Here is a 27802-nt window from a genome sequence, read left to right on the forward strand (position 1 = left end):
TTAGTTTCTTATCTAAGGAAGATTAAGCTGTTTGCAGAAAAATACAGCTTTCTTTAGCTACCCTGCTCACAATACCATCTACACTATGTCTGTACCTGTGTGACAAGGCCAAGCACTCCATAACTTTACCCTGATTGTTTGGTCTTTTTCAAAATGTTGAGAGTTTCAAAAAGAAATTTGTGAAGTTGCTTCTCTTAAGTAGCTACTACTATGTTTTTAAATGTGTTGCAGTATTTCTGTTAGTTGATCTTGTGTGTAGTCATTCATATCTGTCTTTTGATTCTATTTCTTGGCGATCTTGCTTTTTAAAATCACCATTTACCTTAAAAAAAAAAAAAAGGCAAAACTTGCTGTTGTCTTGACAGAGCAGAGAGCATTTAACTGAAGCTCCTCCGTGGCTTGGCTTGCTGAGTTCCTGACAGAGCAGGGCATTTAACTGAAGCCTCTCCATGGCTGGGCTTGCTCGGTTCCCTGCTGTTGGCTGTCTTGGATCCCCTTTCTAAGGCCCCACTTCCCTGCACACTAGCTTGGTGTGCAGGGAGAAGCTGCAGAGTCTGTTGGCTGGGCTTTATTTACGGAAACAGCAGGGTTGAGATTGATTGCGTCGTCGAGAGACAGTGTGTGGATGAGGGAGGGTCACAGCACATGCTCAGTCCTGTCAGTGTGAGGGGAAGTTTCTGCGTTCTGCGTGAAGGCTTAGGTCATAGCACAAGCTCAGTGAAAGCTCTATGAGGTCTCTGAGACTGCATGTGCCTCCATTTTGAGTTGTTAGTGTAGAAAAGGGCAGAGTTTTAGCAGAAAGTAAAGGTTCAGGAATCCAGCTAGACTCACCAGAGCCCGTGTTAGTCATGGATGATCCATTCAGCCCCTGCAGGTAGGCTATCTTCCCCTGGCCTCACCGAAACAGTGATGGGTTTTGCTGCTCTTTCTCACTTCTGAAGGTGTTTATGAATCATTTCATCATTCATAGTGCATGTTCCTGAGAGCCTTTAATTCAGCCCTGGCTGGCCATGTAGGTGGTATTGTGAAGCGTAAAATCAGAACTAAGAATGGGGACTACCGGAGAGGCATTCAGCAGACGTAGAATGTGAAGCTTTGTGGGTCCCTCTGTCCCTGTCCTCTTCCCCTTTCCCTTACCTGTTCGGCTCTTAGTATAATCTTAACCTCAGTCGTGCTGGGTGTGTGTTGCCAAGCTTGTTTGCCTTCAAGACCTGCAGAGCAAGCCTGCAGGCCGCCCCCTTGCCTTGTGGCTAGTATGGAATGCCTGGGCCGGAGAGCAGCTCTGTTTGGATGTTTTAGGAAGGATGGTAGGTAGGCAGCTATTGGTTGCTTTGAAGGTGGGTGGAACCTTGTTTTGATTGAGAGCCTGTTTGCCAGAGCAAATTATAATTTTTGTGATCTTTTTCTGAAGTCTGACATATGCAGGGAACAGTTGTGAATTACGATTGCAACAATATCACCTTAAAATGGATTTTTTAAAAATGAAAGGTTATGTCACATCAGTTTTTACTTAGTCTCTTGCCTTCAAAAGGAAGCAGACTCATCTTCGTTTTAGAGCTTATGGAAAATTCTTTGGCAATTAAAAAAATGTATGCGTTGACTTTTGTGTTAGAGATTGAAGTTTAGGTATTTTGTTTATTTTTGTATCTGTTTTAGAATCGGATAGCATTTTTTGCATATGTGTATGTTGTCATGTGACTTGGAATTCTGTTCTCTTAAATGGAGGAAAAAAGAGTAGTTGGTGCTGAGAAGGCAGTCATTGACAAGGCCTCATTTCGTACCCACTGCTTGATAGCTAGACACTAGTTTCTTCTACCCAGGAGAAGTTGTGCTTTTGGAGTGTCCTGTTGCAGAGCAGGTTCAGACAGATGGCTTTCACCATGGTTTATTTAGGGAGCCAGTCAGAATAAGGTTTAGGACAAATTGAATTCTTACCCAAGCAGATGTTAAATGAAATTTTTGAATTATACTATTTGCTCCTTTTTGTTTCCACTCCTTCTTTTTCTTCTGATAAAGGTTAGAAAAAATTTGAATGCCACCTAAATTTTGTGCATTTGTGAGGATGGAAGAAAGCATACAATATAGAAGAATGTGCAACTGAAAAACCCTCATAGGAAGGAGAAGAAATTTACTATGCATTGATACAAGGAGAAATTCCTTGTGTAAGCTCTTAGTGGTGTAGTATGAATTTGGAGCGTTGCATGGTCAACTCTTTCCAGGGAGGCCCTTGATTTTAGTGGAAAGTTTTTAGGAAGGCTAATGTTGATGAATTCTAGTCACTGAAAATATTACTGAAGTATAATCTCTATTCTTACAGATTCAATTTTGGGATTGCAACTAAGATGAATTGTAGAAGGATAATTTAGAGTGTGCGTTTATTATTTTTGTGATCAATTTTTTCACCCATGTGAGGGCTTTCTTCCCATTGTGACCATATTTATTTGGGCATTGCACTGGGGAGTTTTGGGGAGGTACCCCATACCATATAATGTTGCTTCTGGAACTTGCCTTATTTTACTCTGTTTAAAAGCACCATTGCTCTTCCTTCCTGCTTCTTTCTTTTAATAAAAGTATCCCTTCAATAGACAAGAGGAACTGGACACTGCACCACTTTCTGTCACGCACTTGTGGGATCTAGGCAGGACTCACATTTCAGGCTCAAGGAACAAACTCATTGTTTGAGTCAGGAGAATATTGCCTTTCTGTTCTAGATCTTTACCTCTTCTGAAACTTTCTTTACAGTTAACAAATAAAAATGTGAACAAGAAGCTGTGCTCACAGCTGAATCAGCTCTGAATCAGGTTCCTGCCACTGGTGTGGCTGGCCTGTGTGGGCCTAGTACAAATCTGCATTTATGGAGCTTGGATGCCGCCATCTATTTAATGGTGAAGACTTGTGGTTACTGACTGTGATCTGTGGATATTCTGTTGTTAAGAGTCGAATTTGTCTATGTTTCAAATCCAGTAAAGTAACTCATTAGAGTTACTTCTTGTGTAGTATGTATTTCTTCTATATTATCCTGTCTTGGAAAAATATTTTTTGGAATTCTAAAGCCTTGCTTGAAGGCTTCTGTGTTTGTCTGGTGGAGGAGGTGAGGGAACAGCACATGGGAAGTTACCCTAGTGGTTGATGAAGTCTTTGGTCTGTGTAGCTTGAACATGGAAAAGATGCTAGTTTGTTTCATTTTGGCTTACGGTTCTGCTTCTGTTGCACTTGAGAGTATCAGGAAATGTTGGGAATATAGCAAGCAGATGTTTCAAAAAGAACAGAAAAGTTCACAAAGTTATTATCTTATTAGTTGTTCTTATCATTGTAATAGAATCTTGAATTCGAATCTGAGGGAGCCTCACATTTAAAGTGTTCCTCTGTCAACAGAAGTTTTGCAGTCTGTCTTTGGTTGAAAGCTAGAATGAACTTGATTGTGTTTAATTGACACGTCACTTTTTTTTTCTTTTTCTTTTTGAGATAGGTTCTCACGCTGTCACCCAGGCTGGATGGAGTGCAGTGGTGTGATCTCAGCTCACTGCAGCCTCGACCTCCCTGGGGACCTCCCTAGGCTAAGGTGATTCTCCTGCCTCAGCCTCCCACATAGCTGGGACTACATGTGGGCGCCACCACACCTGGCTAATTTTTTGTATTTTCTGTAGAGAAGGGATTTCACCTTGTTGCCCAGGTTGGTCTTGAACTTCTGGCCTCAAGCAATCCATGCTGCCTTGGCCTCCCAAAGTGCCAGGATTACAGGCCACCGTGCCTGGCCTGGCACTTCATTCTTTTTTTTCTTTACTTTTTTTTTTTTTTTGAGACGGAGTCTCGCTCTTGTTGCCCAGGCTGGAGTACGATGGTGTGATCTCAGCTCACTGCAACCTCTGCCTCCCAGGTTCAAGCGATTCGCCTGCCTCAGCCTCCTGAGTAGCTAGGATTACAGGCATCTGCCACCATACTTGGCTAATTTTTGTATTTTTTAGTAGAGACGGGGTTTCACCATGTTGGCCAGGCTGGTCTCAAACTCCTGACCTCAGGTGATCCGCCCGCCTCAGCCTCCCAAAGTGCTGGGATTATAGGTGTGAGCCGCCCTGCCCGGCTGACACTTCGTTCTTAATCTGCTTTCACTTCTTCCTTGACTCTTGGCTACTGTGTTAATTTATGAATTAGAAGACTCTGATATATCTAAGACCAGATGTCTGTGATTCTCTAGTTGTTCTTTTTTCCTGATTCTTTTCCTTCTGAATTTGTTTTCTTTTCCATTTTACTTTGTGTATTCATTTATTCAACATATTCATACCAAAAACCCATTTGCCAGGTACTTTTTGTTTGTTACTGAACCGAGTTGTCTTCCACCAGAAGACCATGTATTCTAAAACTGTAAGATAAATGTCTGACAGGGTGAGAGAGAAGGTAGAAAATAATAGCTAAAGGAATATTTTAGGTGGTGTGTACATTCACAAATCTTCTCCTAAATAAGCACAGATAATTAGTTATCATCTCTTCTGAGCAGTTTCTGATGTGGGCATGGTTGTAATCCTACCACTGTGGGTGATAAAGCATGAGTCTGATTTATTTTTCTTTTTGGCCTAATGAGACTCATGCTTGAATATACTTTTAAAACAATTCTGAAAGATAACTAATCTCATATTGTATATTCTATGATACTTTGAGTCTAAGGTAAAACACTTCATCTTAATTCAACTGGGAAAATTAGAGATTATTTCTATCAAACTTCTTTGAGCTACACATTTATTTGTGATTATTTGATTATTTTCCCTATTGGACATCAAGCTTTTGGGGCAGGGCCAAGTCTATTCTTATAGTCTCCATTTCTAGTAGAGTACCTGGCAAATGGGTCTTTGGTGTGAATATGTTGAATAAATGAATACATCATCTATGGTAAGAGGAAAGGCTAGATTTGGAGCCAGGTAGTATGGTTCAGATTCCACCTAATAAGTGACATTGGGCAAGCGGTGACATTGGACAGGTTCCTTCCCTCCTCTGAGCTTCATTTTTCTCATGGGTAATCTGGAAATAAATATTTCTTATAGTTTTTGTAAAGATTAGATGAAAACAACTTGAAAGTGCTTGGCACATAGTTGCTTAGTACATTATTGTTATTAATTCACAGGTCAAATGTACAGTCTCAAGCTCATGTAGATATGATTATCTCAACAACAACATGTATTTTTAAATTTTTAATTAAAAAAATAGGCATGCAGGTCTCTCTTTGTTGCCTGGGTTGGTCTCGAACTCCTGGCCTCAAACTATCTTCCTGTCTTGGCCTCCCAAAGTGGTAGGATTATAGGCATGAGCCACTGTGCCTGGCCAACATCTTTTTATTTTTATTTTAAATAGCCTGTTCAACTAAGACAATGCTAGGGATTGTTTTAGGAGTTACACTAATTATTAACCATCAGTATGTTTAATAACTATTTACTGATCCACTTTCTTTTTACTCTCTTTGAGTGTTTATGTTTTTCTTTGGAGTTTTTTTTGTTTTGTTTTGTTTTTTTTAAAGAAGCTCTACTTCCATAATTATAATATTGGGTGTGTTCAGCATTAAACATTTCATGCCGCTTTCTCACTTACACACACTAGGTGCATGTGTGTGTGTTAGTTATTGCCTGTTTGTGTTCTCTTCCTTCTATATTCATACCACTGCAGCGAGGAGGAATAAGGCAATTGTCATGTTTTTTTTATGACATTCCCCTGAGGGGACAAAGGAAACCTTTAGACGTGTTGTAGACATGCTTGCTTGGTCCAAAGTCCCTTTTTTATTTCTGGGGGTGCTGCATTCAGCTTTGTTACACAGTTTGATTTCAATATGCAGAAAGCTAGCACCATCTTGGGTCAGGAGAGCAGCTTAATCTACAGTGACTGCTGCTTTGTAAATGGGTTTCGGTCATAGTGGGTTTTGTTTTGTTTTTTTTTTTTTATGTTTTTTGGCTGAAGCTCTGTGTGTGTGCAGGCAGCTTTGTTAGGCCGCGGCCCCTAAACTTTGCCGCAGGCCATTACAGTAAAGTTCCCTAGGAGCCTGTGGTGGAATGCTGTTTTATGACATTGCCAGATACACGGTAGGTTACCACATAATGGAGGAGAGAGAGAAGGCAGATAAGAAATTTAGACAACGGAGCAAAGTCACTGTAGCACTTTGAAACTAGATCTTTCTCACCCGTTAAATTTTTTGACCAGTTTTTTTCCTGACATTACTCATACATTATTGTGTGTGGAGGCCATATTTACTGCGTCTTACCGGCATGGAAATTCTTATTATTCTTCAGGCAATGCCAAATTTCTAGTTCTGGACCCTGAATTATATTTAGGAGGACCCTGTGGGAGAGCTGCCTGTGTGGCCTGCAGTCTTCTTCAGTAATTAACTCAGTGTGATCCCTTAAAAGAGCAGTTTTCTTTCCTCAGGCCTTGATTTCTTCTATTAAGCTAGAAGATTGGATCAATGGCCTCTCAGGAACTTTCCGCAGAGAAAATTTAGAATTTTATGATTTTGGATTTTGGATAAGTTCTTGTGTTGGCCTTTGTATTTATTTGTGTGTGAATATGGAAGTGGTAACTTTAAGTTGACTAAATCTCTTTGTTTTTTCATTTGTATTTGTTTTTAGTTTTATTTTTGATTGAATAATGAATTTGCTTCCTGTTAGGCAGTTTAATCAAACCTACTTTTAAGTTAATTTTGCTTGGAAGGCTGGCTTTCTGTCACAGTGACTTCACTATCTAAGTTTTGCAGCAGAGCCCTTACTTGCTGTCTGTGGCTAAGCAGTAGTTGAGTTAGAATATCGGAGTCATTTATTTTTTTAAAATGTATCTAATAAGAGCCAGTGAGTTCTGCATTATGGTGACCAAAACCAGACTTAGTTCTTACCCGCATGTACTTCCAGTCTAGAGGGCAAGACAGCCATTCAAAGAAATAACTACGCAAAATAAATATAAAATCCTGACTGTGATATGGGCGGAAGGAGAGGTAAGTGGTACTTTGGGAACTCATAATAGCAGGATTAGCTCCCATTCTCACTTAATTGCCAGTATATAGAGTTTAATAATATTAATGACCCCTAAGCAATGGGTACTGTGTCTAGTTCTTTCCATAAATCATCTTTTATTTTTATGATAACCTTGCATAGTAACATTATCAACTTCATATTATAGATGAGGAAACGAAGGAATTAGATTTAATTGTGTCCTCAAAATCACACTTAGAGCAGACAAAACCTTGGGTACTGAAACTTATTTTTTTATTTTTAAAATTTTATTAGTGGCAGGGTCTTGCTCTGTTGCCCAGGCTGGAGTGCAGTGGCATGATCATAGCTCACTGCAACCTCAAACTCCTGGGCTCAAGTGATCCTCTCGCGTCAGCCTCCCAACTAGCTGAGACTGCAGGTGCATTTTACCATGCCTGACTAATTTTTAATTTTTGTTGTTTTTGTTGGTTGGTTGGGTTTTGTTTGTTTGTTTGCAGAGACTAGGTCTTGCTATGTTGCCTAGGCTGGTCTTGAACTCCTGGGCTCAAGGGACTCACCCACCTTGGACACCCAAAGTGCTGGGATTACACACATGAGCCACCACGCCTGGCCTGATACTAAAATTTTAATTCAGGTTCATTTAATTCTGAAGACCATGCTCTTTCCCTGCTTTTGAACATCTAGACTCAGGTGTGGGTGTGACAGCTCTTCTGTCTCAGGAGTGAGGTGCCAGTGTCATGGGAGATCCTAATAGGAGGTACAATGATGTTTCTTTTAATGTTTGTTTATTTGTTTATTTATTTATTTATTGCTGTTTCTTAAGGAGCAGGGCTAACCCACAGAAAGTGTGCCCAGAGTTGGCCAGCACAATGATTTTATTCAGATTTATGGAAATTTTTCTCTAAAAATGAATGGGAATATATGATGGGATAGAATACAACATTCGCATGGCTTTTTAAGATACTATGTCAGATTTTAAAAAGAAATTTCAGGCTTGTTCAAGGCAGCTTTGAAGTATGTGTTCATGCTGGAGAAAATTGAGAAACCCAGCATATTGCAGTAGTCTTCCTTCTTAATCCTTGCTTTCACTCCTACTCCATAATCCATCTAAAAAGGTGATTCTGATAAATTGCCTTTTGGTTTTCTTAAAATGTGGTGTATTTTGTTCTGGACCTACAGACTTCTTCTGTGGTCATTTTCTAAATGTGCTACTAAGTAGAGTTTCTAAGATCTTCATTCTGTTGATGCCATGTCAGTCTTCCTGCTCAACTTAATACCCTGTGGAAAAGATAAGAATGTCTACTGTGTGATATTTACCATCTGAAGGACAGGAAGAGAGATTTCTCAGTGATCTCATTCATACATGATGCCAGCCACAGAACAAGGGTCTGACTTGGGCCTTTTCTGTCCCAGCACCTTGGGAATGGGCCACAGGCTACACGGCTGTTACCACCCAAGGCTTGGGGAGGGGCTGAATGAGGGGATCAGCTCTTGCCCTTAGTTGCTTCATGGTGGTGCCTTCTGTTCATGTGTTCTTCCCATATCTGTATCCTCCTCCCTCAACTTCCCTTGTAGAATCAAGTGCCTATCTTAAGCAGTCACCGTGATCACATAGAGATCTTTGGGCGTCTTTGGTGAATGTTCACAGAACATTGCCTTCCTGCCCCTTCCCCTTTCTTCAGGGTGAAGAAGTGGCCGCATCATGTTCTGGGCTAAGCCTCTGGGTTGGGCTGGGATCCTGCATCTAGCAGGCATGCTCTTCTCACAGACCCTCCCTTTGCCGGCCATCGCCACCTCCATCTCCTCTGCAAAGATGCTTCTCCCTTTTTGATATTCATTTACAGGCTCCCTGCTCCTTTCTGTCCATTCCCTGTTTACTTCTTAGACTAAAACGTTTCCATGGTAACAGGTTACTTTTCAAAGGGAACATCTTGTCATTTTATTTAATCCACTGCAGCTGAAGAGGACTGAAATATTAAGTTGTAGTTGCTATGGATACTGCTTTGTTACACTGGGTTTTTTTTTATCGGATTTCATATACAATGACTTTCTGTTTTTTTTAATACTTCAGGAATAAAAACAACGACTTACCATTATTGTTGTAATTTGGCTTCTGGAACTATTTTTTTCATATTCTAAAACAAAGATTTGTAGAATAATGCAGGCTGAACTTAAGGTGTTTTGAAAAACACATTATTTACATTAGCTACACAGAGAAATTCCTTCTTTTGCTGGGGATGATAGTGACAGTCCTTAATTCAGTTTTTGTAATATGATTCACATTATAAAGATGTCTCCAAGATGATGAATCCACAGCAGAAATCCTTAGTAAACATAAGGAAAAAATAAATATGTCACTTGGAGTTAATTTCTTGAATCTCATTGCTGATAAGCTGTGGCCCTCTTTCTTCAGTTACTGGTTCAGCTGTGTACAGTGTAATTTGGGGTTGATCTGTTTGTCCTTTAATCAGCTTTTCTCATGTCTGGTGTTCTTTCTGATTTCCCATCTGCCTGTATTATATCCCCCTCTTCATTTGACTTTTTTAAAACTTTAAATTTTTTGGATTCACAGGAAGTTGCAAAGATACCACAGAGTGGTCTCATCTTTTGTAACTGTAATACGATACCAAAACCAGGAAACTGGCATTAGTACATTGTGTGCGTGTAGTTCTGTGCCATTTTATTACATGTACAGCTTTGTGTAACCACCACAACAATGAAGAGACAAGAGCTATTCATCACTACAAAGCTCTCCCTTTATGGTCACACCCTCGGCCTCCCTCCCTCTCCCCACCATCTCTAACACCTGGCAATCACGAATCTGTCTCCATTTCTGTAATTTTGTCATTTCAAGAGTATTATATAAATTGGCCTCTAACTTTGATAGGTTTTTCTCTTTCATCATGACTTTGAAACTTAAAAAAATTCTTTTGATCATTTTGTCTTGCTTGGGTGTTTGAAATGAACATAGAACCAAAACAGGGAAAGGGATATGTATTCTCATCATTCTGTTTGTAATTAATTGTATGATTTTGGTTCAGTAACTTAATCATTCTGCCGTATGGGAGTGTGATTGAGAGCTCTGACTTTGGAGTCAACTGACCTTGAGTTCGAATCCTGATTTCTCCACTTATTTGCTGTTTAATCTTGGGCAACTGCATAACGTCTCTTGGCTTCAGTGACCTGACCTGTACACTTACTACAATAGCACCTATCTTAGAGGGTCGCCTATAAGATTAGATAAGAAAATAAATGGAAATTGCTACCTTGCAATGCCTGGTACATAGTAAACGTTCAATGGATGTATTAGTTGCTTTACTAGTGTTAAAATTAGTATTGTTATTATTACTTATGGAGATACTGCCTTATAGAGTTGTCATGGAATAATGAAATAATATATGCCCAGCCTAGAAAGCACTTAGTAATTGATAGCTAGTACTATTATTTTGCTTGTGTTTGTTATGTAACTATAATACACCTAGATTTTTTTTTTTTTTCCTCTGAGATAGAGTCTTGCTCTGTCCTCCAGGCTGGAGTATACTGGCGGGATCTTGGCTCTCTGCAGCCTCCATCTCCCGGATTTAAGCAATTCTTCTGCCTCAGCATGTTGAGTAGCCGGGATTATAGGCGCCCACTACCGCACCCACTACCACGCTTGGCTAATTTTGTATTTTTAGGGGTGGGGCTTCTCCATATTGGCCAGGCTGGTTTCGAACTCCTGACCTCAGGTAACCCGCCCACCTCGGCCTCCCAAAGTGCTGAGATTACAGGCACGAGCCACCGCACCCGGCCTACACCTAGATTTAAGATAATGTACGTGAAAACTCTAAGATGAGGATAAAGATAGATGTGTGTGTATGTTGCATTATCCTGGACATGACTTGCATCTTTGGTTTCTTAATTCATACAGTAGTATCCTTTATATGACTTGGCTAGGATTCATACTGCCTTTGGTCTAGATTTTTCTTCCAAAGTTGATGACCACCCTGGCTTTGACTAGACCTACTTTGTTAATTCAGCAGCATTGTACATCCAAGCAGAAACCTGTTTAGTAGCTATGTTTTTGTTGTTGTTGTTGTTGTTGTTTATTTTTCGAGACAGTCTCGCTCTGTCACCCAGGCTGGGGTATAGTAGCATGATCTTGGCTCACTGCAACCGCTGCCTCCCAGACTCAAGCAATTCTCCTGCCTCAGCGTCCTGAGTAGCTGGGACTACAGGCACCTGCCACCATGCCTGGCTAGTTTTTGTATTTTTAGTAGAGTGGGGTTTTACCATGTTGTCCAGGCTGGTCTTGAACTCCTGACCTCAGATGATCCACCTGCCTCAGGTGAGCCAGCACGCCCGGCCTGTTTGTTTTTTTAAAGACAGTCTAGCTCTATTGCCCAGGCTGGAGTGCAGTGGTGTGTTCATAGCTCACTGCAGCCTCAAACTCCAGAGCTCAAGTGATCCTCCTGCCTCAGCCTCCTGAGTAGGTGGGATTATAGTTGCGCCACCGTGACCAGCTAATTAAAAAAACATTTTTTATAAAGCCTATTGCCCAGGCTGGTCTCAAACTCCTGAGCTCAAGCTATCCTCTTGCCTCAGCGTCCCAAAGTGCTGGGATTACAGGTGTGCACCACCATGTGTAGTGCTATGTTGTTTTGAACACAGGATAGAAAGACACCTGAATTTCTGTGAATAGCAATAAATACTAATACGTCTGTTAATATCAAAACATTAATTAAATGCCTTAATACCTAGAAATGAGATAATACTGTAGAGCACCTAGGACAGATAGTAAGTGCTGAAATGTTAGCTACTGTTGTTATTAATCAAAGAAGAAAGCTGGCATCTTCTAGATGAATTTTAGCCTCCAGGACTTTCTGAAGTTCAGAATGTGCCATAGTCAGTGCTTCTCAGAGCATAGCTTGTGGACCTCATTATTATTATTTTTATTATTATTTTATCATTTCCTTTTCTTTCTTTCTTTTTTTTTTGAGGCGGAGTTTCATTCTTTTTTTGCCCAGGCTGGAGTGCAATGGCGTGACCTCAGCTCACTGTAACCTCTGCCTCCCGGGTTCAAGCTGTTCTCCTGCCTGAGCCTCCCGAGTAGCTAGGATTCAGGCACATGCCACCCCGAATGGCTAATTTTGTATTTTTAGTAGGGACGGGGTTTCACCATGTTGACTAGGCTGGTTTCGAACTCCTGACCTCAGGTGATCCACCTGCCTCGGCCTCCCAAAATGCTGTTATTACAGGCGTGAGCCACCTCGCCCATCCTATTATTATTTTTTAATCCCAAGACTTGGCTTCCTGACTTAAAAGTCTCCTGCCCTAAACCGAAAGACAGTGATTGTCTTGAGGAGAAGCCTCGGTTCCGTCGAGACGTTTGAGTTAGAAGCAAAGCTAGCCACTTTTTTCATGGAATAGCAGTTACTCTTTGAAAGAACAACTGACAGACAAGCTGTGGTCATTCAGACATGGGCATTTGGCAGAAACTTTCTTGAAGATGAATTAAGTGAGCTTGTTATTTCAAGGAAAACACCGATATTACTTGACAAGGCTAAGATTTGAACTTTCAAGTAAAAATTAGAATTTTGAAAAGCTTGTACTCACCACTCTGAGCCTGACAGCTTCTCTACACTGAAAGGCATTTCTTATGAGATAGGTGATATTAATATGACTTTTAAAAAATACTGTATAAAGAACTGGTTGATATTTGAAAGACCTGCAGAACTGAGTAAACTGACATTCTCCATAAAACCAATGCATGACATTACAAAATCACATCTGAGTAGAAGATCCATTCATTCAAAGGCAAGACAGACCAATGGATTTCGGAGTAGCACAGTCAAAACGCTATTGATAGGCTTTTAGATTCACCTTGTGTACACATCTTTAAGAAATGATTACTTGTTGAGTTTTTGTTTTGTTTTGTTTTTGAGACAGAGTTTCGCTCTTGTCACCCAGGCTGGAGTACAATGGCACGATGTTGGCTCACTGCAACCTCTGCCTCCCAGGTTCGACCAATTCTGCTGCCTCAGGCTCCTGAGTAGCTGGGATTACAAGCATGCACCACCACGCCCAGCTAATTTTTTGTATTTTTAGTTGAGACAGGGTTTCACCATGTTGGCCAGGCTGGTCTCGAACTCCTGGCCTCAAGTGATCTTCCCACCTCAGCCCCACAAAGTGCTGGGAACTTGTTGAGTTTTTGGCGTAGTATCAAAAAGGCTATATTCTTACCTTTTCTAGTTACATGGCCGTGTTAGGCTGTATTATCTTCATGTAATTTAACCACAACATTACAGCAGATTGAATTCAAAAGTAGATAGGAGAATCTAGCTGTCTTTTCTATTAAGTCAAATAGTAATGAGATTTGCAAAAACATAAAATAATGCCTCAGTTTTCACTAAAGCTTTCTGCTTAAATGCAATTACTTTTTATAAGAATATGCATATTGTTATGTAATGGGCTTATTGCTATTTTTAAATCAATATTTTGAAAGTTTTCAAAAATTTAGATTTCTTGGGATGTTCAGTAATTTTTATTTTTATTTTTTGCAATAAGCTTTATTTCCGTTTTGTCCAAGGCTTGGGAGAGGGGTCCAGGGTAGTAGCTGGAGGCGCTGCTTAGGCAGAAGCCCTGAACTTTGAGAGGGGCTCCTAAAAGTTTGCTGGGCTCTCTGTAGGCTCCTAGTGGTGCTTGAGGGTGAGTCTTTTGGAAGAAACATTTACCCAGCCCAGCCTGGGGAGGTTGGTCTGGTAGTCGCCGATCTTCTTATTGAGTTTCACCTCCTCATCTAGGAAGTGGCTCTCCAGAAGTCACAGAGATGGGGGTCTGTGCAGGCAGAACCCAGGGCCTGAAGATCGAGGATCTGGTTCAGGTTCTTCCCCAGGCCTATGGTGGCTTCCACGGAACCCAGGGTTTTTACCCCCCCACTCATTTTGAGATGGCTTCTCCACATCCTGGAAATGGCTGCTGCTGCCACACACACATCTTCAAGAGACACTCAGTGTCCTGAATCTTCTTGGCCGATTCGTGGAGGAAGTCACCCATGCCTCCCAGAGCTTGTGGGGTTGGTCAGCAATGAGGAGCTAACCACAAAAACAGTGGTGGCTGGTCCCAGAAGCAGGAGATGGCCGAGAAGAAGGGTCCTGGAGGTTGCAAATGGAGAGGAAATTGGAGGGCAGTTGGAGGCTGGAACAGATGGAGTCCCAGGATATGTGCTGTCCAAACATTGTTGAAACAAGAGACAGATTCTGGGACCACCAAGACACACTCCAGTAATTATTAAGAGTGTAAAAGGGTACAGAGACCTAAAAGTTTGAGAAATGTTGTGTGAAGTAAAAGACAAAATGTAGTCATTGTATCAAGATTGCAATTGACGATTAAGAGTGTTTCCTACAAGCTGCTGATACTATCATGTTTAAATATCATTAATGAGTGAGGTGTGAACCACAAAGGGTGCATTCAGATGGGAGCAGTTAACAGACTCACTTTGCACCTGGCTGCAGCCTCATGGGGGTGCTTTTTCCATGTGCCAGGGAAACATTCTGGGGCGTTGTGGCTGCCTGGCCTATCAAGGGTGATGCAACTGTCTGGGGATACAGGATAAAAAAAAAAAAAAGAAAAAGAAAAAAGAGAGGAGAGCAGTGCGGCAGCAGGGGAGGGATACTTAGTTCAGTAAGGAGGATTCTGATTGCTCGGTGGATCCAGATACAGCTGGATGCTGGTACTTCCCCACCATGTGTACTTCTTGTCTTTCACCTTAAGCTCATATTCTGACAGTTTTTCTGTCAGTTGCATCAAGCTTTCTCTGATGGGGTGTGTTGCTATCTACCTCTTTATATCTTGGACCTAAAAACTACTTTTGCCATTTATTCTATATTCTGTAACTGTTGCATATAGTAGGCTAATGCCATTGTCTGCACCTCAGATCCTACCTGCCCAAAAAGAACTTTGTTGTATTCCTTGCTACAGAACCCTGATATTTAAGTTACATACAATTTAAAAATACTTTTGTTGTAAAGAGGGATTTTTTAAATAAGCTTTTAAGAAGTTTCCTTATTTTATCTTGGTTTTCATGTTATAGCCTACTTATTAGTACTCTTCCCTGTTATAAACTTAAAAGAAACAATTTTCAAGTCTCTTAAGATGACCCAATACATTTTTTGTCTCATTTGTATTATTAGTTTAATAATTATCTGCATCCTATTTTTATGGAAATACATGAGATATAAGTATCTAGTCAACAGGGTATTTGGGAGTTCGTTTCATTATCATGGCACATTGGGTTTTTTTAAGCGAAATATGATGATAAACTGGCTTATTAAAATAAAAATCGGGTTTGGGGGTGAGTGCGGTGGCTCATGTCTATAATTCCAGCGCTTTGGGAGGCTGAGGTGAGGGTCCCTTTGAGCCCAGGGTTTTGAGAACATACTGGGCAACATAGCAAGACCTCATCTCCAAAATAAAATAAAAATCAAACAGGAATGTTTTTTCTAGAATTATCAAGGACTTAACAGTGTAGCCATGATATGGAAATGATATCCAACCATTGGAGAGCTCCAGAGTGACAGACCTTCTGGAAGAACCCAAAGGTTGAGCTGCAGGCACAAGTTACTGAATGGGCTGTGGCTGAAGGTTTCTGAAATGATACCTTCTGGCTAGACCTACTTGTAGGCAAGAAAGCATTTCGAAAGTATTTAGAACTTTTGGCAGCTTGTTTTGCTCACAGCTAGTTAGAAAATAGAAAAGCACAAGTTGGAAGGGAAATAGTGGTAACACTGACTGCTTGCTTGTTTTTCTTAAAGAAGCGCTCATGATTAAAATAACTTGTGGCTGATTTGATTCCTCTACATACCTCCTAAAACAGCTTCTTCCATTTCCTACATAAACCTATGAGAACAATCCATCTTTTAGCTTCTTTTTCCCACATACCATTCTCCTAATGAAGAAATGAAGATGACTTGTATGATGAAGTCAGCCCACATGCAAGCATTTCCCCGTCACTGCCCCTCCCTTTCAGCCTGCCACCTCTGCATGCTTTCATTTCTACTTGGAAAGTCCTCTCTTTTTTTCCTGCTGCTAGGCCTATTATCTCCTCTGTGTCTTCTCTTGAAGCCTGCCTCATTTTGGTACCTCCCCTTCATATTTTTGTACTGTGTCTTCTGAAGTGTCTTATGTTGATGAATGCGGGCATCGGCCTGTTCTGGTGTTTTGGTACAGATGCTGCCTCGCCAGCTGGAGGCTTGTAAGATTCTTGAGGACTGGACCACCACATTTCTTCTTCTTCTTCCTCCTCTTCTTCGTCTTCATCGTCTTCTCCTCCTCCTCCCTGTCTTCCTCCTCCCTTTCTCCCTTTCTTCCTCCTCTCCTTTTTTTCTTTGTCACATTTACTACCACCTTTGCCCAAACAAGATTCTTCATGAGAAAATGGTTGGATTAAAAGAAGAAAGTACTGGACCTAGGTGCCCTAAAGGAAATAATAGCTTTCCAAAATGTATTTTTAACAATTTCAAACACAGTGGTTATGGATATCAGATCCATGAGAGAAAAACAAGAGCATGTGCCTCCTCTTAAGCCATCTTCTTTGACACTGTTTTGTTTGTTGCCTTTTTTATAGACAGGGTCATGCTCTGTTGCCCAGGCTGGAGTGCAGTGGTGCAAACATGGCTCACTGCAGCCTTGACCTTCCAGCTCAAGCGATCCTCCTGAATAACTGGGTCTACAGGTGTGCGCCACCATGCCCAGCTAATTTTTAATTTTCTTGTAGAGATGGGATCGCTCTGTGTTGCCCAGGCTGGTTTTAAACTTCTGGGCTCAAGCGATCCTCCCGCCTTAGCCACCCTAAGTGCTAGGATTATAGGTGTGAGCCACTGTGCCTGTCCCTGTTTGTTGCTTTATCCCCAACACCTAGGACAATTCTTGGCTTATAATGGGTACTTAAATATTTGTTGGATGGATGGATGGATGGATGGATGGATGGATGGATGGATGGATGGCTCAGTATGTGTCCTAGGAGAAGTTTTCTCATTTGTATTTTATAAGGCTTATGGTAGGGCACCCCGAAATGTTTTGAAAAGAAGAAACGTCTGACTGGAATTGTACTACAGGAATGTCCATCTCTCTGAGGCATGAAAGAATGATGGTATAGGGGCCAGGTGCGGTGGCTTGTGCTTGTAATCCCAGCACTTTGGGAAGCCGAGGCAGGCGGATCCCTTGAGGGTCAGGAGTTCGAGACCAGCCTGGCCGAACATGAGGAAACCCCAAATTATTAAAATTACAAAATTTACTGAAATTTACTACTAAAATTACAAAAATTAGCCAGACGTGGTGGTAGGCACCTGAAATCCCAGCTACTTGGGAGGCTGAGGCAGGAGAATCAATTGAACCCAAGAGGCAGAGGTTGCAGTGAGCTGAGATCGTGCCACTGCACTTCAGCCTGGGCAACATTGTGAGACTGTCTCAAAAAAAGAACAATAATATAGGAAGGTTCTCATGAAAGGAAGCTGCAGTTCTTAGGATTTTAGAAGGAAAAGGTTTTAGAGGTGCGTGTGTGGTGGTGAGTGGTGTATGTATACGGAACATTAGAGGCAGTGGGGACTTTAATTCTTCCTCAGTTTTTCCTCATTTATTTGAAGAGAATTACTTTTTTTGAAAAATGTGTGAATATTTATGTCAAAACTATATTGCGCTAACTTAATCCGCTCTATTTCTGTTCCAGGAGGCTGAACAGTACGCAGGGGGAGATTCGTGTTGGTCCTAGTCATCAGGTGAGGTTCCTTTTCATAGCTTCCTTAATAGGTTTTTGTTTCTTACTATTCTGCTGGCATTTTATCTGTTGAGCAGCATCTTAGAATGTTGTTATTGCTATAGGGAATTTTATGTAAATACAGAGGTTTTTTTTTTTTTTTCCCTCAGATCACCACATACATTTACCATCTCCCATTTTTAAGTGCACAGTTAAGTAGTTAAGTACATTAATATTGTTGTGTAGCTGTCACTGTCATCTACCTCCAGAACTCTTTCTATCTTGCAAAACTGAAACTCTGTACCCATAAACAGTAACTCCATTTCTCTTCTGCAGCATTGGCAATTACCATTCTCCTTCCTCTCTCTGTCTTTGACTGTTCTACCTCATAAAAGTACCTCATGTGAGTGGGATCATACAGTATTTGTCTTTTTGTGCCTGATTTGTTTCACTCAGCATAATGTCCTCACTGTTCATCCATGTTAATAGCATGTGTCAGAATTTCTATCCTTTTTAAGGCTAAATGACCCATTGTATGTATGTATCACTAAACATTCATTCATGGATGAACACTTGATCACATTTTTATTTAAACATTTTTAAAGCCAGGCACAATGGCTCATGCCTGTAATCCTAGCACTTTGGGAGGTTGAGGCGGGCAGATCACTTGAGGTCAGGAGTTCGAGACCAGCCTGGCCAACATAGCAAATCTCATTTCTACTAAAAATACAAAAATTAGCCGGGCGTGGTGGCAGGCGCCTGTAATCCCAGCTTCTTGGGAGGCTGTGGCAGGAAAATCACTTGAACCCCGGAGGCGGAGGTTGCAGTGAGCTGAGATCGTGGCCACTGGACTCCAGCCTGGGCAACAGAGCAAGACTCTCAAAAAAAAAAGATAAAAGATGTTTAAAACCTCTTTTCCCAGCTGGGTGTGGTGGCTCTTGCCTACAATCCCAGTACTTTGGGAGGCTGAGGCAGGCGGATCACCTGAGATCGGGAGCTTGAGACCAGCCTGGCCAACATGGCGAAACTCCATCCCTACTAAAAATAGAAAAATTAGCTGGGCATGATGGTGTGCGCCTGTAATCCCAGCTACTCAGGAAGCTGAGGCAGGAGAAATCATTTGAACCCAGGGGGCGGAGGTTGCAGTGAGCCAAGATTGTGACACTGCACTCCAGCCTGGGCGACAGAGCAAGACCGTCTGCAAAAAAATAAACAACCTCTTTTCCTTCAGGAGAGTCAAGATGGTTAGGACACTTTTCAGTCAGAGGGTTGCTGTGTCACGACTGTTGCTCTTTCTTATTTCATTGCATTTACTACAACTCTTTGGTTTTTGTTGTTTTTACTTTTTTCAGAGACAGGGTCTCACTCTGTTGCCAAGGCTAGAGCACAGAGGCACGATCACGGCTCACTGCAGCCTTGACCTCCTCCTGGGCTGAAGCAATCCAACCTGCCTCAGCCTCTGAATAGCTGGGACTAAAGGCATGTGCCACTGGGCCCGGCTCATTCTGTTTTGATCTCAGTATCAGTTAGGATGCTTTCACTGGCAGGACTCTGGCTCTGTTTCTGTCTCCCATGTCATGACATCCTGGTCAGGCAGGACCGGGGCTCTGCTGTGCTTCTCTGAGACTCTCTTGTACCCAGCGGGCCTCCATGGAGGTGGCGTCATCCTCAGCTCAGTTTGACTAATTCTTTTTTTTTTTTTAATTATACTTTAAGTTTTAGGGTACATATGCACAATGTGCAGGTTTGTTACATATGTATACATGTGCCATGTTGGTGTGCTGCACCCATTAACTCGTCATTTAGCATTAGATATATCTCCTAATGCTATCCCTCCTCCCTCCCCCCACCCCACAACAGTCCCCAGAGTGTGATGTTCCCCTTTCTGTGTCCCTGTGTTCTCATTGTTCAATTCCCACCTATGAGTGAGAACATGCGGTGTTTGGTTTTTTGTTCTTGCAATAGTTTACTGAGAATGATGATTTCCGGTTTCATCCATGTCCCTACAAAGGACATGAACTCATCATTTTTTATGGCTGCATAGTATTCCATGGTGTATACGTGCCACATTTTCTTAATCTAGTCTATAATTGTTGGACATTTGGGTTGGTTCCAAGTCTTTGCTGTTGTGAATAGTGCCACTATAAACATACGTGTGCATGTGTCTTTATAGCAGCATGATTTATAGTCCTTGGGGTATATACCCAGTAATGGGTGGCTGGGTCAAATGGTATTTCTAGTTCTAGATCCCTGAGGAATCGCCACACTTCCACAGTGGTTGAACTAGTTTACAGTCCCACCAACAGTGTAAAAGTGTTCTTGTTTCTCCACATCTTCTCCAGCACCTGTTGTTTCCTGACTTTGTAATGATCGCTATTCTAAGTGGTGTGAGATGGTATCTCATTGTGGTTTTGATTTGCATTTCTCTGATGGCCAGTGATGATGAGCATTTTTTCATGTGTTTTTTGGCTGCACAAATGTCTTCTTTTGAGAAGTGTCTGTTCATATCCTTCACCCACTTTTTGATGGGGTTGTTTGTTTTTTTCTTGTAAATTTGTTCAAGTTCATTGTAGATTCTGGATATTAGCCCTTTGTCAGATGAGTAGGTTGCGAAAATTTTCTCCCATTCTGTAGGTTGCCTGTTCACTCTGATGGTAGTTTCTTTTGCTGTGCAGAAGCCCTTTAGTTTAATTAGGTCCCATTTGTCCATTTTGGCTTTTGTTGCCATTGCTTTTGGTGTTTTAGACATGAAGTCCTTGCCCATGCCTATGTCCTGAATGGTATTGCCTAGGTTTTCTTCTAGGGTTTTTATGGTTTTAGGTCTAATATGTAAGTCTTTAATCCATCTTGAATTAATTTTTGTATAAGGTGTAAGGAAGGGATCCAGTTTCAGCTTTCTACATATGGCTAGCCAGTTTTCCCAGCACCATTTATTAAATAGGGAATCCTTTCCCTATTGTTTGTTTTTGTCAGGTTTGTCAAAGATCAGATAGTAGATATGCGGCATTATTTCTGAGGGCTCTGTTCTGTTCCATTGATCTATATCTCTGTTTTGGTACCAGTACCATGCTGTTTTGGTTACTGTAGCCTTGTAGTATAGTTTGAAGTCAGGTAGCATGATGCCTCCAGCTTTGCTCTTTTTGCTTAGGATTGACTTGGCGATCTGGGCTCTTTTTTGGTTCCATATGAACTTTAAAGTAGTTTTTTCCAATTCTGTGAAGAAAGTCATTGGTAGCTTGATGGGGATGGCATTGAATCTATAAATTACCTTGGGCAGTGTGGCCATTTTCACAATATTGATTCTTCCAACCCATGAGCATGGAATGTTCTTCCATTTGTTTGTATCCTCTTTTATTTCATTGAGCAGTGGTTTGTAGTTCTCCTTGAAGAGGTCCTTCATGTCCCTTGTAAGCTGGATTCCTAGGTATTTGATTCTCTTTGAAGCAATTGTGAATGGGAGTTCACTCATGATTTGGCTCTCTGTTTGTCTGTTATTGGTGTATAAGAATGCTTGTGATTTTTGTACACTGATTTTATATCCTGAGACTGCTGAAGTTGCTTATCAGCTTAAGGAGATTTTGGGCTGAGACAATGTCTCAGCTCAGTTTGACTAATTCTAAGATACACTTTTTTCCTTCACATTTGCTCTCTATAGTTGGGCTTCATTGTACATTCTGTGGTGTGGTTATAATTTATTTGCTATATTTTATCCTTTCTCAGTGCACATAAAATAACAGTGGATCTTACAATGAATGAAATTTAGCAAGTGTTGAGAGGAAGAAAGAATTGGACTTCTTTTCCTCTTAGGAGCAAGGAAAATTTCCCCAGCAAGTCCCCAGTAGACCCACATATTGTTGCCATGGATTGGGTCATGTGTCTGTTTCTAAACCATGAGGAAAGAGTTTAACATGATTAGCACTTAAGTTGGAATGGATGCTGGGGAATCCACAGCTAAGGCCATCATGTCTAAAGACATGGGATACAGGCAGCAGTGAGCTTTGGAAGTGCATAGATATTTCAGTCGTCTGTCTAGTTATTATTTCTGTCTAGATTTTGAGCATTTCTAAATTGTATGTCATTTACATTTTTAAATAACCTATTTTAACTCTGTAATGAAAGAAATTAAGAAGTGAAGGAGTTAAGAAGTGAAGTGAACACAGGAACTAGGAGGGTCACATAGTTTATAGAAGATACTTCTCATCCCAGACCTGGGGTTATAACTGATACAGACCGAAAGAAGCTGCAGGAGGACAATGTCTGCTTGTTCAAGTAGTCTTTTGTTGGTGTGTTCCATTAGGTGGGCGTGACTGCTGCCTCGGGGCTATATTTTCAGTCTGGGAACCTGGTACTCACCTAAGTCCACTCAGTTTCGTCTCCCATTCGCTGCTTTCTCTTGTACTGTATTTTACTGCCCATTTTTTCCCTCTCACTGTGTATTTCCAGTGTCTTGAGATCTTTGTACCAGGCTTTTATTTTATAGATTTTTTTAATTTTTGCTACCATAAAAGAAAATGTAGTTCCTAAGGAGAAGATGCTTACATTCTTGGAAAAGGAGCAAATTTACTGTGATTGGATTTTTGTATACTACCATTTAAAATCAGATGTTTGGCTTTTTACCTCAGATTTTAAATGTGTTCTGTGCGCTTCATTTTCAAAAAGCAATGTTTTGGAGCACCAAAAATAATAGAACTTTTAAAAATGAATTGGCAACATTTACCTTTTTAAAATTTTTGACTTTTGGCTCACGCCTATAATCCCAGCACTTTGGGAGGCCAAGGTGGGCAGATCATTTCAGCTCAGGAGTTTGAGACCAGCCTGGGCAACATGGCAAAACCCCATCTCTACAAAAAATACGAAAATTAGGTAGGCATGGTGATGCATATCTGTAGTCCCAGCCACTTAGGAGGCTGAAGTGGAAGGATTGCTTGAGCCTAGGCGGTTGAGGCAGCACTGAGCCAAGATCACACCATTGCACACCAGCCTGGTGACAGAACCAGTCTTTAAAAAAAAAAAAAAGTAACCTTTTTATTAGGGAAAATACTAACGTATACAAAAGCAGGGAAAGAATAATACAATAAAGTCCTTCTCTTCATTACTCAGCTTCCACAAGTATCAAATCCTAGTCAAACCCATTTCATTTATTCCCCCTCACACCTCTTCCTGCCGTTATTTTAAATGCCTCACAAATACATCGTTTTCCTTATAGATGTTCCAAAGATAAGGGATTTGGACACAATCACAATATATCACAACATATAAAAATTAGCAATTTCTTAATATTTAAGTGTATATATACTATGCCCAGATTTCACTAATTGTCTGTCTGTATCTTTCTCTCTCTCTTTATATTTTCATAGTTCAAATTAGAATCTAAATGAGAGCCATTCATTGCAGTTGGTTGATACATCTCTTAAATCTCTCTTAATTCCCAGGTCCTTCCCCCAGTCCCCCAGTGTATGTGGTAAAGAAGCTATTTCATCCTGTAGGGTGTTCTGCAGTCTAGATTTGGCTGATTGCATTAAATTTGTTACTTTGTTCTTTGCATGACTTGAGAATTAGTAGTTAAATCTAGAGGTTTGGCCTCATTCTAGTTTGGTACCCTGCCTTCCGGAAAAATACTTCCTGGGTGGTGGTAGGTGCTTCTGCCAGGAGGCTCATATGTCTCTTTTTTAATTGTAATTAGCAGCCACTGATCATTTATTTTTTTTTTTTGAGATGGAGTCTCACTCGGTCGCCCAGGCTGGAGTGCAGTGGCACAATCTTGTCTCACTGCAACCTCTGCCTCCCGGGTTCAAGCCATTCTCCTGCCTCAGCCTCCTGAGTAGCTGGGATTATAGGCGCCCACCACCACGCTCGGCTACTTTTTTGTATTTTTAGTAGAGACGGGGTTTCACTATGTTGGCCAGGCTGATCTCGAACTCCTGACCTCATGAAACACCCGCCTCGGCCTCCCAAAGTGCTGGGATTACAGGCCTGAGCCACCGCACCCAGCCACCGCTGATTATTTCTTAGATCCATTATTTTATTAGGGATTTCAAAACAGTGATATTCTAATTCTACCATCCATTTATTCCTCGTACAAATAAATGAAACTTCACCCTTATCTTTCCATGGTTACCAGTGGATTTAAGATTTTTTTTAATCTATAATCAACTAATCAACTTTAATCAGTTCTTATTGATGATTAAAAGATCCATTTTGGGCCAGTAGGAGCATCTTCCTGCGTATTTGTCCTTTTCACTTAATCCCAGTGGTTTTTGTCCTTTTCACTTAATCCTTTTTCTCTGGTAAGACATGATTTTACTGCCTCACCTTATACACTGTCTTCCCTAGATCTGGAATTAAACTTGTCGCAGAAGAGCCCTCTTTTGTTGTAATGGGAAGTGGTATTTACATACTGGGTGCTGGGGTATTCATTCTTACTGGGTTGGTTGCTATTTCAAGGCCTTTTCAGTAGACAGAATAGGAAATAGGTGTTTTATTTCCCTACTTTCTTGAAGATAAAATACATTACAAATTTATGCTGATATATCCAATTCAAATTCAGATTTTTATATGGCCTTTATACTAATTCTGTCCTTCTTTTATCTATATCTTAATCTTTTTCCCGTGACTCAAATCCCATTTTTTAATGACACCAACAAAATTACTTATTTGCTTCAATTCCATAATACACATATAACAGCCGAGAATAACAATAATCACATGGCTACAAACAAAATGCTTATTGAAAACTGCTTAGTATTGCATTTTGTTTTGTATATCCTGCCAGGGCTGTATAAGCAAATTAATATATCTTAGAGTTACTTGAAACAGTTCCTACAGTAGAACCAGCTCAATTGTTGCATTTCTTTCCATTTGGTTTACAGTTTTAATGACATTATTATTATTTAAGCTTCTTATTTTCATTCCCTCTGCCCCTTCTTAGATAAATAATAACATAATATATATCCTTTTGCCACCTTTCTTTTAACAATACATTCTTGTGTTCTCCTCACAGCAGTATATAGAGCTCCTTCTCATTCCCTTCTATAATACTATTTCATAGAACTCCATGTATGAATGTAGCAGCTTATTCATCTGATCCCCATTAATAGGCATATGAGTTGATTCCAGTCATTTGCCATTACATGTAATGCTGCAGTGAATAGCCTGTGCATATAGGCATATGTGCATATAGATTTCGATGTTTTTGCCAGTGTATCTTGGGGCTATATCCCCAGAAGCGGGATGGCTGACTTAGAGGACAGGTGCATATATAATTTTGGAGGTGTTGCCACATTCCCCTCCACGGAGATTGTATCAGTTTGTGTTGACACTAGCAACTAATATGAGTGCTAATTTTTTTCATGGCTTTATGTGTTGTGAAACATTCGGATTTATGTCAATATGATAGATGCAAAATCGAATATGTGCCATTAATTTGCATTTCTCTTGTCAGTGAGGTTGACTCATCAATTCTTATGATTAAGAGACATTTTCGTTTCTTTTTCTGTAAACTAATTATATTTCTAGTCCATTTTTCTCGAGGATGAGGGGTAGATTGGTCCTGCTCACAGTAATAGTACTTTTCGATTAATTTAACAGACATTAGAGAACTGCTGTACCCAGTACTGTACTTGGTGCTGGGGAAGCAGAGCTCAGTACTAGTGTCAAAGACCTTTTGATTCCAACATTTGTTGTGTTGTTGTTGTTATTATTATTATTATTGTTACTATTTTGAGACAGAGTCTTGCTCTGTCACCCAGGCTGGAGTGCAGTGGTGCAATCTCAGCTCACTGGAACCTCCGCCTCCCGGGTTTCAAGCAATTCTCCTGCCTCACCCTCCCAAGTAGCTGGCACTATAGGCGTGCACCACCATGCCTGGCTAATTTTTGTATTTTTAGTAGAGACAGGGTTTCACCTTGTTGGTCAGTCTGGTGTCGAACTCCTGACCTCAGGTGATCCACCCGCCTCAGCCTCTCAAAGTGCTGGGATTACAGGCATGAGCCACCACGCCAGGCCCATTGTGTTTTAATTCTATCCCACTATTTTCACTATGTATTAAGCAGAACTAATTGTGACACTCACTTTGATGTTATAGAAGTCAATACTTAACCAAAGAAGAACATCCTTGCTTGGAGAAAGTCAGCTTGATACACATTTAGAGGCATGGAAGACGGCCTGTAAAGCTGTGTGGGTGCTGACGGCTAGCCTGAGAGCCACATGGCCTACTAATGTGATGTTTTGCTATGCAGTTGCCTCAAAAACTTGAATAACCAACATTTAAAAACCACAAACTTTTACATAAATATGAAGATTTCTGGAATTTGGAAAAAGATGGAGGATGTACACACACTGGGTCCCATTACTGTGCGGCAGCATTCCCTGGATGGGGCGGTTCTATATGCATTTTACCGTGGTCCACTTCACTCTTGAGTTCTTAACACCTGCACATCCAGGTCGGGAGCCATTGCCACACATAGCTGTTCAGCACTTGGAATATGGCTAGTCCAGATTGGGATATGGCATTTTGTTTAACGTGACTACTAGAATATTTAAAATTAAATATATAATTCTTATTTTATTTCTGTTGGATGATGCTGGCTCATATTCAACCTGCTGCATTCACTTAAATTTTTTGCCCAGGCTTTGTGTACCATGGAGCTTTATCAGACTGATGTGCCCATGTTCATCATTTGACAGGATGAGAACATGAGTATCTTGCAAATGTCCGACTTTTCACAGGTCTCTGCTGGTTATGGTGGTCATGGCACCTGCTTGCTCTTGCTCTGTCCCAGCAGAGTGTGGGTGAGGAAATGCCACAGGTATTTAAATCTGATGACTTACAGTCTTGGTGGGGAGCACTGTTGCTCGAATACTTTTTAAAATTCTTTTTATTGAGGTATACTCTATGTGCAGCGAATTGTTCATATCTTATGTATGCTTTTCAATCTGCCCTGATGATTTGTATCAAGGCACAGAACATTTCTGTCATCCCAGAAAGGTCCTTCCTGTTCTTCACAAGCAATTCCTTCTTTGGTAAAGCAGTCACTGCCCTGATTGCTGTCACCACAGGTCAATTCAACTATATATATATATATACTTTTTTTTTTTTTTTTTTTTTTTTTTTGAGACGGAGTCTTGCTCTGTCACCTAGGCTGGAGTGCAGTAACACAATCTTGGCGCACTGCAACCTCTGCCTCCCGGGTTCAAGCGATTCTCTTGCCTCAGCCTCCTGAGTAGCTGGGATTACAGGCACGTACCACCATGCTCAGCTAATTTTTGTATTATTAGTAGAGACGGGGTTTTATCGTGTTGGCCAGGCTGGTCTTGAACTCCTGACCTTGTGATCCACCCACCTCGGCCTCCCAAAGTGCTGGGATTACAGGCGTGAGCCACAAGGCCTGGTCTCAACTATATTTTTTAATGTTTACTTTAATACTCATCTAGTTTTGGTATTGACTATGACTTATATTGCTCTTTACTGTCTTAAGAGTAACACTATTCTAATAGGGTAGCTCACTTAATTTTTTAGCAAATATCCTTAGGTGAGGTATCATTTGCATATGTCTTCTTTGTCAGTTTGTTATATTGGAAATGTATGTGTGTTTCCCTTCTTTATCAATAGCTGTTACCGTCTAAAGACATTATTTTGTTTTTTTGTATATTTTATGCATATGTGTGTGCTCCCTTTTTACTCTTGGTATCATGCTGGCACTGGTTTACTTTGACACTGTTAAGCAGATATTAAGCAGTCTATTGTGAAATCTTCTATGGTGAAATGATCCTGACATGTGAAATAGGTCATTTTAAATGACTCATGGTTTTGTTGTTATTTTTCCGCTGTCCAAGGAAAGAGCCTCAGTAAAACATTGTATATGTTCCTAAAGACTGCTTATTGAGATAGCTCTTTATAATTAATACATGCCTTGATTGTGACTTACTCATCCCTGTCTTACAGGCCAAACTTCCGGATCTGCAACCATTTCCTTCTCCAGATGGTGATACAGTGACCCAACATGAGGAACTGGTCTGGATGCCTGGAGTTAATGACTGTGACCTCCTTATGTACTTGAGGGCAGCAAGGTAATAGGAATCTACCCCCATCCTGCTTTCTGAATTAGAC

General features: G+C 40.8%; 1 protein-coding gene and 1 non-coding gene across 15 annotated transcripts in view; both read left to right on the forward strand.

Moving 5' to 3' along the window:
- RERE (arginine-glutamic acid dipeptide repeats) overlaps window positions 1-27802 on the forward strand; it is a 467189-nt gene that overhangs the window by 294725 nt on the left and 144662 nt on the right. For 12 of the 14 annotated variants that reach the window (XM_063631886.1, XM_055262461.2, XM_063631890.1 and 9 more), the window contains 2 exons: window positions 17668-17716; window positions 27638-27762. In XM_063631886.1, coding sequence (XP_063487956.1) covers window positions 17668-17716; window positions 27638-27762 — 174 coding nt within the window. Of the gene's footprint in view, window positions 1-529; window positions 875-17667; window positions 17717-27637; window positions 27763-27802 lie in introns of those variants that run through there. The other 2 variants (XM_063631895.1, XM_055262467.2) reach the window with 1 other exon arrangement.
- On the forward strand, window positions 14429-14553 carry LOC129472773 (small nucleolar RNA SNORA77). Its single transcript, XR_008654055.1, has one exon. It is a non-coding gene; the product is annotated as a small nucleolar RNA SNORA77 (small nucleolar RNA).

The sequence above is a fragment of the Symphalangus syndactylus genome, chromosome 22 (genome assembly GCF_028878055.3).
Source record: "Symphalangus syndactylus isolate Jambi chromosome 22, NHGRI_mSymSyn1-v2.1_pri, whole genome shotgun sequence".
Taxonomy (NCBI): Eukaryota; Metazoa; Chordata; class Mammalia; order Primates; family Hylobatidae; genus Symphalangus; species Symphalangus syndactylus.